Source organism: Parasteatoda tepidariorum, chromosome 4, assembly GCF_043381705.1.
Source record: "Parasteatoda tepidariorum isolate YZ-2023 chromosome 4, CAS_Ptep_4.0, whole genome shotgun sequence".
Taxonomy (NCBI): domain Eukaryota; kingdom Metazoa; phylum Arthropoda; class Arachnida; order Araneae; family Theridiidae; genus Parasteatoda; species Parasteatoda tepidariorum.
This window is the reverse complement of record NC_092207.1, coordinates 398,152-410,308: the sequence shown is the minus strand read 5'-3', so window position 1 is coordinate 410,308 and position 12,157 is coordinate 398,152. Positions and strand designations below refer to the sequence as shown.

At 32.3% G+C, this 12,157-nt stretch overlaps 1 protein-coding gene across 1 annotated transcript in view; it reads right to left on the bottom strand.

The window, feature by feature from the left end:
- LOC107450496 (Ryanodine receptor) overlaps positions 1–12,157 on the bottom strand; it is a gene marked incomplete in the record, with an annotated part of 265,214 nt that overhangs the window by 109,023 nt on the left and 144,034 nt on the right. Inside the window, 6 exon segments of the mRNA XM_071180425.1 lie at positions 527–779; positions 5,734–5,857; positions 5,937–6,012; positions 8,610–8,681; positions 11,053–11,163; positions 11,998–12,087. Coding sequence (XP_071036526.1) covers positions 527–779; positions 5,734–5,857; positions 5,937–6,012; positions 8,610–8,681; positions 11,053–11,163; positions 11,998–12,087 — 726 coding nt within the window.

Below are 12,157 nucleotides of genomic sequence, written 5' to 3'. Positions count from 1 at the left end.
CTAAAATTTGTCATTTTATCACAATTGTAGCCTGTAAAGAATACACTAGTGTGTAAAGGATAAACAATGTGGCCCTACAGCTTACTATGTATGTATATATAGAGTGTTGAATAGTGTTCAAATTAGGAAATTTGAGTTTAAAATACTATATTCATTCATGGCCCTATATATCCTCTTATTATTGACTCATAATATTCAAATTGAGTCACGCATTATATTACCGGGTACTAGTGCTCCCTATCAGAGGAAACTATTATAGGCCAATTGGGAGGGCCCACAACTGAAATTTAACCGCTTCTGTTGTACTAAGTTCCAAATACGTTAAACGAATTATTATTGGGTCATGCCAAACGTTTTCTCGTGAAGTGAAAAGAAGATTCGAAAGTGAAAAAGATTTCTCAAATGGCGGAAATGCAGCGGCAGTTAACCCTTTGCTTACGGTGTACGCTGTTGTACCATCACTTGTGGTCCATACGTTGTTAACAGCCGTAAGCAAAAGGTTAAAAAAACTATCTATGGAATTTACCTTGCTGAAGAATTTAACGTCCCGCGTCGATGTCTTGAAACTGTTTCGCCTGCTGTAGTTTCCACTTGGCTTCAGGAGTTTCATGCTGATGGCCGTGATGTCCATGTACTCTATCAGTTTCTCTAAGAGAGAGGAAGCAAACCTACGCTCTTCAGCAACGGGTGTGGAGGCCAAACCTTCATCCTCCCTCGCTATTTTTCTTCCGATTCTAGCAGAGTGTGCAAAGTCAGCATGGTCGGTATAGAGGCCTAGCCTGTTGTTCGTTAGCAAAGGATATTTTTTTTTGCAGCATGCATTTTTAAATGCCAGCAAAATACAGAGCATGACCAATGAAGGGTTGTTAGATGAGTGGATTAAAGATGAGGAAGATATCATCACGATTGGGAAAGTTTAGTCAAAAAAAAGTGCAAGAATGGCAGTTATTTGGATCAGCAATGTAAGAGTTGAGAAGATGTAATGAAAAAAGGAATTCAGTTGCAGAAAAAAAGCCGGTCATTTTCATAGAGCAAAAAAGAGAGAGGTTATAGCGGGGGAGAAAAGGAAACAAGAAAACTGTCGATTAGTTGGAATAAAGAAAGTAATAAGGCAAAATTCAAAAAATGAAGTATAATACTCATGTTCCCAATAAAGGAACAAATCCAACACCAAAGTCACTTTTTGTATGAAAGTATGTCTCCTTCAATACATTTTCAACGTTTCATTTAAATGACATAATGGGAGATATCTCCGTTTCTTTTTTTACGACACCATACCATACCATCCATTAAATATTCAGTTGATTAATGGTACAATACATTCCCAGGGCCAAATTATGAGAAGCATTCATAAGATTCTATGTCAAATCTTAATGATCAGCTGATACTCTATACAGCTTTAGAGTTTTTACGACACTGTTTGCACTTGCTTACGTTGCTGTATCAATGGATTAAATGAGACATTATAAATTCGATGATAGGATAAATTAGACGATGTATATTATATGAATGTAGACTATTTATTATATCAGGTATTATATTAGTATATAATAATAATGAGACCCAATTAGTAGACAGACTGTAGTTTAATAGTTACATGATTTGCACGAGTTTACAGGCAGTACTTTTATATTTAAACATACATGCAATGGGTTTTTTATTCGGAAGATGTTTTATATATCTTCCATGTGTATTTATTTTGAACCTATTGCATGACAATGTTAACCCATTGACACAGGAAAGTTTTTGTTTCTTTTTTATTTCCAATGAGCTGCATTATCGGTCTTGCCGATGAGCAGACCTAGTGCTTTCTCCAGAGGGGATATCCACTCTTTCAGGACCACCACAATGGGTGAGATACCGTTGGTCATGTGAATTTGGACGTCTAGTTTCTGCCACACTAGATGGCAGCACCAAAACTCTATTTGGATGCTAAAGTGCACTAGGAATTTAATTTTGCCGGAAATGCCAAGAGCCAATAAGGCACTCCAGAGATCTTTTACATGCCGCATAATCATACGACATGGCCGCTGAGGATTTTCTGCATCCCGAAAATCCGGTGTCTGATCGAACCCGCAGACTTGGGCTCAGAAGGCCGACGACAAACCAACTGCGCCACCCAGCCACAGATACAGGAAAGTAAACAAATGCAAACCGGTTTCAGTCACATAAAAACGATAAAGCTGTATAGAGTATCACCTGATAATTATAATTTTACATAGAATCTTATAGAATGTCTAATAATATAACCAGGGGCTGTATTTCATTGATACAATAAAATAATCTTTTAAATCAAATGACAGCTCGATTTGTTCCCTTTTAAAAGCCGTACACTCATTTTAAAATCCAAAAGTAAATGTTTTAAGGATTAATGAACGACATTTTGACTGCCATTTTAAATTAGCAAAACAGAAATTTTAAATTCCCCCAAAACATTTCGCATCAGTAGTATTTCTCTAAAAATGAGAGTCATTTTGGCTGTTATTTAAAATTTCCAATACAACAATTTTAAATTCCCAAAACAAATGTTTTAAGTACTATTTTAATTAAACATTAAGGCCACTTTGGCTGTCATAATTTCTTTTATTCCAATTACCACAATCCCACAAAAACAAAATTTATAAACATTCAACACTCAATAACAATAATTTCATTATCAACTTTATTTATTTTTTACAATGTTAGCATTTTAGTTTCATTCAAAACACTTGCCATCAATTAAATAAAATGCTTAAAAATAAAAAAAATCAAGCAACAACATGTCATGACACAACCAATAACTATCATGGACTCACAACCATGCAATAATAACAAAGCATGCTGGGATCAAGATTTTAAAAAAAAACATTTTATGCACATGGAATTTTCATCAATTTAAAATCTTGCATAAGTTAAAAAAATAAATATGTATCAAAATAAAATATATATTACACAGAAAAACAAAATCAAAAAATTCCTCCAAATAACTGAATTATCATTGTAACTATAACATGAACTTTCCAATTCATTTCGCTCAAACTTTTTTTCTCTTCATTTAAAATTCAAACTCTTTAAGAATAAAAAAAAATTATAATACCGATCTATTCAATTATCAAGTAACAACAAATATTAATGAACTATTGTAAAAATTATTTTTTGTGTAAAATTTGCATTCTTTTAAATAAATAACTCTTTTAAAAAATTTCTTCATCTTCAAAAATATACTACAAAAGTTAAATAAAAAGCAAGAAACAAAAAATTTTCACATAAAAATGGCATCAAAAATAAAAGATGTTTTTTAACCAAAAATTAAAGAAAAACTAAATCAGTTTAATTTTTTCTGCTTTTTTTTTTGTTTTATTCATTTTATTGTTAAAACTAAATGAGGACGATATCGCAATCTAAATACTTATGCCATTTAAACTAAATTCCAATTATAAAATAAAATGGAAACACAAATGTAGCATTTCATATATCTAAAAAAGATCTAATCTAATAGAAGCGTTTAACAAAGCTTTGGATTTATCATTAGAACTACAGAAGAAAGTTAAGGAAATTTTTAATTGAAGGTACTTATGTATATATATGAAGCTACTATATAAATACTATATAATTGAAGGTACTTATTCTATTTCATATTAACATGCTTCAATACATAGTTACACACAATACATTTAAACAGTATTTTAGTAATATGAGAATAGTATTTACACAAGTTTCGTTACTTTTCCTTGCATTATATACACTTTCCAAAAATAAGAAATTTTAAAATTATTCAACATTAAATGAGGATTGGCTTATTTAACACTAGAAAGACTGAAACTCAGCATATGCCTATATTGCCCGAAATCAGTCAAAATGACTGCATATATGAATATATAAATGACTATATATATATATAAATGACTATATATATATATATATATATATATATATATANAAGTTTCTTGATATATATATATATATATATATATATATATATATATTACAGTGAATGTCCGAATTCACTGTGTAAATGGTGACTGGTGCACGTTAAATGTGTCGGGTCACAATGTCATCCTTGTTCCCATGACAAATCGTACCGTTGGGGTACTGAACTGGAGACGAAACGTTTTCTGGTTCAGGTCAAAATTACGATCGATGGATGAATGAATGGGTACGTCCTGTAAAACGGGTGTGACATATGGGTGTGGCAGAATTCGAATTCTTGGCCATAGTTGGCGACTCTGGAAAACAAGAAGAATCACACCCTCTCTGTCTTAATGGCCACGGACAACAACAACCAGTTCGTATGAGCCAATTGGGAGCGTGTGTTACGTACTAGTAGCCATAGTGCACAGTAGAGCTGCTCCATGGTCCATTGGCAACGGTCTGAAAAACATCTCTGAGGACGTTTTTGCTCATCTACAAAGTGGATGTATGGATCCTCTCCCTTGGTACCCCGACGACCAATGAGCGAATTCGAACACTTTATTGTAGAACAGTTCAAAGAGGACGGATATCACCCACCCTCTGTCCCTTCACTGGCTGTTCAAAGTAGTCACCCACCCGCTCACTGACACAAGACTTCCGTGATCTACTGATATCAGTCCATTATGGGACGCACTTGTTTTTAATGTTTAAAATGAAATTGAAATTGCAAATAAAAGTCTGATCTGATAAACTACTTTCTCTGTACGACGTGGTGGTTTCTTCCTTACAACGAATTTTCCTTTTAATTTTGCATCGTTTTTCAGACATTTACCTTTCTCATTTTAAAAAAAAAATTATTTCCGACGTTTATCTTTTCGAATTTTTTCATTTTTGTCGAAAGTTGGCACGTTAGTATAAAGAATAACAACTAATGCGACTTTTTAGAAATGAGCAAAGAACCGTTTTACGATTCTACAGATGAAGACATTTAAATAGACAAAAGCCGAGACGGTGAGTGTGATTCACAAAAAGACAAACTAAATAAAACCACGTGGGATCGATCACAGCTTTTGTTTTTTTTCCTTTGGAATTCAATGGCGTCATAACGACGTTGCGAGTATAGTAGGGGGAGAGAGAGAGGTTATTATTTGTAATATGAGTTTCAATATATTTTACCAATCAATGTATCTGGCCTATCTGCGTATTACCTGGATTATTATCATTTAATGGACCCAATCATAGGTCCTAATTAGACTGCTTAAAGGTGATTCTGCCAAGGGTATGGAGCGCTCACCTTCCAATGCTGCGAACAGGGTTCGAATCCCAGTCGATACGAATTCCGCATCCGGCTTGCACCGACCACAGTGCTGACATGAAATAGCCTCAGTGGCAGACGGATCTTGGGTTAGGCTAACCTTGGAATGTGCTCGTGTTCTTCCTCTCCATGCAACGCAAAAGCGGGTTAGCTCCATCAAAAAGTCCTCCTCGAAGGCAAATTTCTCCCAATACTCGATCCATGAGTTCCCTTGTCTTCTGGATTGGGTTCAAAATTACAAACCCATAAAATTGGGTCGGCTGCTCAGCGACGGTTATAAAATATTTAAAAAAAATCCACTTTATTACATCTTTTGACTTAAAGTTTTTTTAAAAACAAAATTCCTATTTTTAATTCATTTCTTAACTTAAAATAATAAGAAAAAATAAATGTATGTATGCTAGTTCAAATAAAGATAATATAAAATACTTTTTTTTAAAAAAAAAAAATAGAATAGTTATAACCCCGAATGAAATGATTTCAAAAATATTTATTGCAAGGTTCGCTTAAAAAAAAAAAAGACGTACCTGTACACTTTATAGCCTTCGTATTGTAAATATTTCAAATATTCTTGCGAACGTTCTCGATTTTTTCGTTTTTCTTTGTCGGTCAATAAATCATACGGAACTAATTGTGGATGAATGCCACCACCTAAAAAAAAATGTTTATAGCATTATGTGTTGCAGAAAACATTTTTTTTTGGAAAAGGCCACTGAATGAAAAAACAAACCTAAAGCTTCCAGTTCTTCTTTTTTCTTTTTTGCCCACATATCATGCGCATTTTCAGCCAATCTTTCAGACATGGTCTATAAGAATCCATTAAACATAGATTAGAACATAAAAGAATGAACAATACTGATAACCCCTCCAGGACGGCAGAGGGAGCTGCAGATTTCATCTTAAGTTGAAAATTGAAGAAATAAAGAGCAAGCCTAAAAAAATTAATGGAAGAAGCAAAAAGAAAATTCGTTTTTTATAAATAAATTTACTCTGTTACAATTTGAATCAGTTCCTTAATAAAATGTGTGCGCAAATCTGCAGAGATATAAGACTAAATCATACCACTCTTCGCATTTGAATTTTTATGAGTCACAAATCGCTGACATTTAAATTACTTTAATAATAAAATACAAACATTCTTCTACTTATAAAACAGACATCATTTCTAATCATTCAGTTCGCAGTAAACACGAAAAATTAATTATTTTCGATTGCAAGTGGTGTGATTTAGAAAATCAGTTATGTAATGCCTGGTTTGCCCGAAAGAGGGAGCTAGGGAAAACTTCACCCATGATCCTCTCGGATTCTTCTGTAGAACGTTTTGTTTACAAGTAGATGTGTATATGTAGTACGAAAATGTTGTTTGATATTTGTTAGTGTTGTGTTTGTATTTTTTATATTAATTAAAATGTTATAAAAATAACATAGAGAGCTAGCCTGGTTTATTATAGTTACCTAATTCGTAGCAGCTGCTCCCTGAATCGCACCCCATCAAAATTATTACTCATTAATGATCCAGTGGTAAGTAGGTAGCTACATTATTTACATCACACTAGAGCTGCACAATGAGCTATTGGCGATACATCCCTGGAGAATCCGAAGACATGCTTTCGCAATTTTGATCCTCTGCTGAGGGGATGGCTCCCTTGCTTCGGTAGCCCGACGACCTGCGTGTGAACAGAGCCTGGCTAAGGCAGGGGCATACAGGTTGCCCCACGCCCCCATATCAGAGGGGGACCCCAAATCGAATAGAAGATTTATTTTAGGTTTCTAAGTGAACATGTTTTAAACAAAATATCAGTACAGTGTAAAATCAGTCAGTTTTATGTTAGCTTCATTAATCTATCGTATGAACACAAAAAAAACTATTTCGTAAATCCATGGCTTTCTAGTGCGAAATTCAGCTAAATTTTCGCAATGAATTTGACCCATTAAAAGGCTCTTCCGTTACATATCGTAAAATGCGATATGTTTATAATAATACAGGCTTCTGATTTTCTTAATTGAGCTAGCGTGATTTCGAAAATTTAGCTGAATTCCTCCTTAATGACAGCAAGGATATGAATTTTTCGCAGCTATGATGACAAAGTTAAGAATCAGAAAACTGCATTCAGCAAGATAGAGATAGAAATGTCAGAAAATCAATAAAATGGACAGAACGATATTTCCATTGGAGGATATTTATAGCTATTCTAGGTTTTTGTCAATTTTCTTGTATCTATAATGAGGTGAAAAAATTTAAATACCTCTATAAAGTTCGGTTCTTCATGTCTGAAATAATGAAGCTATGGGGGCCCCCCAAAGAAGTTTTTGCCCCCGGCCCCAATTTGGCTAAGTCGCGCCCTGCATGTGAAGTTGAGTACTTTACGGTATAACAGTTTAACGAGGCACCGTCGGTCCCTACGCAGAGTGGTCACCCACCTGACCGTGACTTCGGTGTTCTACTTGGAGGCGTGTCTTTACAGATCAGTCCACTGAGGGACGAGGATTAAGTGAAAATGTCGAAACAATTGTAGCATAATAAGAAACGTGATATCAACTTGTTACAACAGTCAATAAAATGTTCATTGCTACTAAGTTCGAGAGGAACTCCAACGTGTGCTACTTTTTTTTAAGATTGCATATTTTTAGGACCGCCGATCGCCTGTCAAGTGTTTACTGTACTGGGACTGACATATTTTGAATAGTTTCAAGCGGCAATAGTATTCGAATAGCTAGTTTTGCTAAATTAGGATCTTCATAGAAAACATCTGACCAGAATAATGTTAATGAAATTGTTCTAAATTTGGCTTCTAATTGTGTATATGAACTCAATTCAATCAAATTTCCATAATCTATGGAATGAATTTCCTTTATTATCTTTCCGAGGGAAATGTGAATATAATAAACACCATTCTTATTTTTTTTTAATAAAATAAAATTTGTCTAGCGGAACCCCTAAATTTTTCATTGGAACTCCAGGGTTCCGCGGAATACACTTTGTGAACCACTGTTCTAGAGTGACAGAAATCATAGATTTTAGTTTTCTTTTTTTAAATTTCGAAAAGATTTAAAATTGTGTTTTTTTTTTTTTTTGTTACTCAAATTTCCGTTACTCACTTGAAAATTTTAAACACATTATCGATTAAAGTTATTAACATAATATATTGGGTCATCTACTGCTGTATACGAATTCGATTGAGAATAATTTTTACAATAATACTTTCGTTTCGCGGTTTTTCATGAAGATGTAAATTCTGCTAAGTAATACAGGAATACAAATGATTAAAAAACATACAAACAACGAATGTACATCTTACAAATGAAAATAAGCAAGCAAGTCAATAAATCTGAAAAAACATTTAAGGATTTAATGCGTAAAATAAAAAAAATAAAGAGAAAAATAAATAAAGAGATAACAAACCTGCATTTCTTTGGTGAGAGTCAAATTTGCCATATCCACTGGTTGAGGTGTATACGTATGAACAGACTCCGACTAAAAAATATACATATAAATTTTAATATAGGGGAGAGTCGGGTAGCCCCGCTCACTTAAGGAGTATTGCTTATATTTCTGTATAACATTGAGTAATAATCAATATTTTTGTATGTTTCTATTGTTTTATCATCTAATTAAATAATGCAAAAAGAATAAACCAAAAAAAGAACAGTTAAACTTAAAAAAAATCGAAATTTAAAAACACATGTTTTTCAGCTCTTTTCAAAATATGTCGGGTAGCCCCGCCCAGTTACAAAAATTATCTTTTTTGACTGTTTTTTCAGGTGTAAGTGAGAATGACCAATGTATTGACAATAGATAAACCTCATTTATCATTTTTATCACAAAATTATATTATTTATTGCATATTTATATACTTTTAGTGAATTCTATCATTTAATAACAACAAATGTCATACTTTTTATCATTATAAATGTATATTAGTATTTTATAATATTAATATAAATTTATATTAAATATTTAACGAAAATAATTCAATTTAAGTAACTATAATTAATAACAATAGTTTTTTTTCAAAATAAACTTATTTGGTTGATCTCTTCTTATAAACTTAATATTAAAATACTTCTTAAAAAATTACAAATTTACTTTGTATTTTGATTACTTTCAAATGCTTCTGTTGACTGATTCGTTCGCAAATAAGAGAAAATAAATAAGTAAGCGAAAAGATTATCATAATATTTATGATTTCTTGATATTAAATTTAATTTGGATACATCAATTACATTTTAAAAGTATTTAATTTTCATTTTCAAATATATAAATTTATGTTTCATATAATATTAAAACATATATTTGTTGTTAAAAATGCATATAACATTCAAATTTGAAGCAATAAAATAATAATCTTTGCAACCGTACATTTATCGATGAAATAAAATTAGGCGGTGATACCCGACATTCATGTGAGCGGGGCTACCCGAAATCCAATTTTTGTGTAAATTTGTAATTACTCGAACAATTGTTCACATATAAACTTCCTTCTTTGTGCAAATTAAACTTAAGACTACATACTTTAATGCTGTATGTATAGAAAAAATTATTTTTTTAGTATTAAAATAAAGTTTAATCGAAACATTCAACCAATTTTTCTTAATTTCAAGACTACTGTATTTAAAATATTATTAAAACTATTGTTTACCATGTTACCAGCTGCATAAATACTTGAAACTTTGAAAATAATCTTTTTATAATATAACAATTAATGTCCGATGGCCCATTGACTTGAAAAAATATTCTATACATCTGAAATGGAAAGTGGGCGGAGGTACCCGCTGCGCGGGACTACCCGACTCTCCACTACAGGGTTTCTCAGTTTCAGAACTTCTTAACGACTTAAAATCTCAATGAAATGTAAAGGAGCGTTCTTTCCAGGACCTCTTCATTGTTGTCGGAAGAAAAACACTTTCTTTTTTGTCCTTTTTGTTCTTAGGCATTTATTATTGACGTGAGTATTGAGTCTTTTATGGATGATTTTTTTGCGTACGTCATGAAAGCATATCCGACCCATGTCTGATTTCGAGGATGCACACTCTTAGTTTTAAAAGTTTAACTGACACCCCATGTATAAAATCAACCAGGCTATTTTTGAAACATTTATTTAGTGTTTAATTTAATGTAAATATCTGGTTTTTAAATAGAATATAAACATTTTATAATATACTATGCTATATTATGTTATATATATATANTTTAAAAATTATTTTGGCATGTCCAGAGCAGTTGGCATCTCTACACTTAGAAACCAATGTAATTATGAACTATTAGGGGAAAAAAAGTAAATATGAGATATATATATATATATATATATATATATGAAATATCAGGGCAACAACCCCGATATTGTTTGGATTATTCGTCAACATTACTGGAATAATGAGGTCATTTTCTGCATAATCTTTTTTATTTACTAAACTATGGTGAAAGCATACGTCTCAGCCCCCTCCAAGCTGGAGAGGGGGAGACCCATATCCCGTCTAAACTGACGGAGTTTAGTTAGGCATTATAAACTACAAAAAGCCACGCAAAAACCATCAGTCCTGCGTTTTATACGATAATTAAAATGGGTAAAAAGGGCAGTCCTATTGCCTTGCTTGCATTCCTACGCCTCATCGCAAATCATTTAATACTCATAGAAAATCGTTTAATCCTTCCTTATATGGAAGTGAAAGATCTTAAAATAACTCCTCTTTTGAAGCATAAATCTAATTATTATTCATTGGCATGTTTTCAACCTTGAAGGCCCAAAATAGAATATCTGCATTTTATGAAGACGAAAAAGTTTCAATGTAAAATAGTAATTTTTAGAAAAGTGTTGAAAATGAGAGAAAATGAAATGAAAACGTACTTTGGATGTGCGGGGTAGGGTTGTTCGTGCTTCACTTGGATCGAGTTTCCATCCGAGGGCGAGGAGGGCTTTAGTTGACTCTCGAATTGGTTCTTCATAACGTTCTTTCTCCTAAAACACAGATCAAGTCTTTGAAAGCATCGCTCTCTTATAAATGATAGAGGTTATTTTTCAATTCCTACTACACACTCGATATATCTTGTTCAAATCGTTCATAAAAATACTTTCTTATTCATTCACTCAACTTCAAATACTATTTTTTTTTTAAACTTATACTTCATGACACTCGACGTTAATACAGTTTTTTCTAATATAAACTCATTCATTCATTTCAGTTTTTATGGTCGAAAAAATTTACATTTTTATTTAAAAGTAACTAAAATAATATTTATCTTAGTTGACCTAAGTAGAAAATGACCTGATTTTTTTATATATATATATTAATAGCTGTCAGTAACAGCTTATTTAAACAAAGCCGAGTTTTAAATGAGTTTACAGCTTTGTTTAATCAAAAACTAGTTTCAGTTGAATTTCTGTTTTATTACTGATTATTCATGTTAGATTAGGTAAGAAAAAATAATGCTGAGACGATTTATAGGAAGATTGAAAGCAATCCATGGTTTATAGTTGAAACGTGTTTTTCCTAAATCATATAAAATGAACTCTGATTAAAATAAAATAGTGTTATGGAATTGAAGTGTCAGTTAAGTATAGGCTATCGCGACCTGTCCCTGATCCATTAGCATCAATTTCGACACCAATTGATGACCGACTATAGTTAATATTTATTTTAAAAGGTTGAAATTTTAAAGAAGCAATTTACTTCATAACGTAAAGTGAACGTCAGAGGCATAAAATACACTTAATAGAGGTAACACGCATTTTATAATCTCGTCAAATGCTTTCAAACTATGGACGCGTGTTCCGTAGTTGTAGGTCACTTACCATGTCACTCAACAAAGCAAAGGGTTTCAATCGAGGATGACACTTTCGCTCATCGTTCCAATAATCACCATACACCCAACCGTTCCCCATCTGAAATAGATAGAGAAACACATTAAACCCACACACACACATTATATATATATATATCCTGCATTTCTTT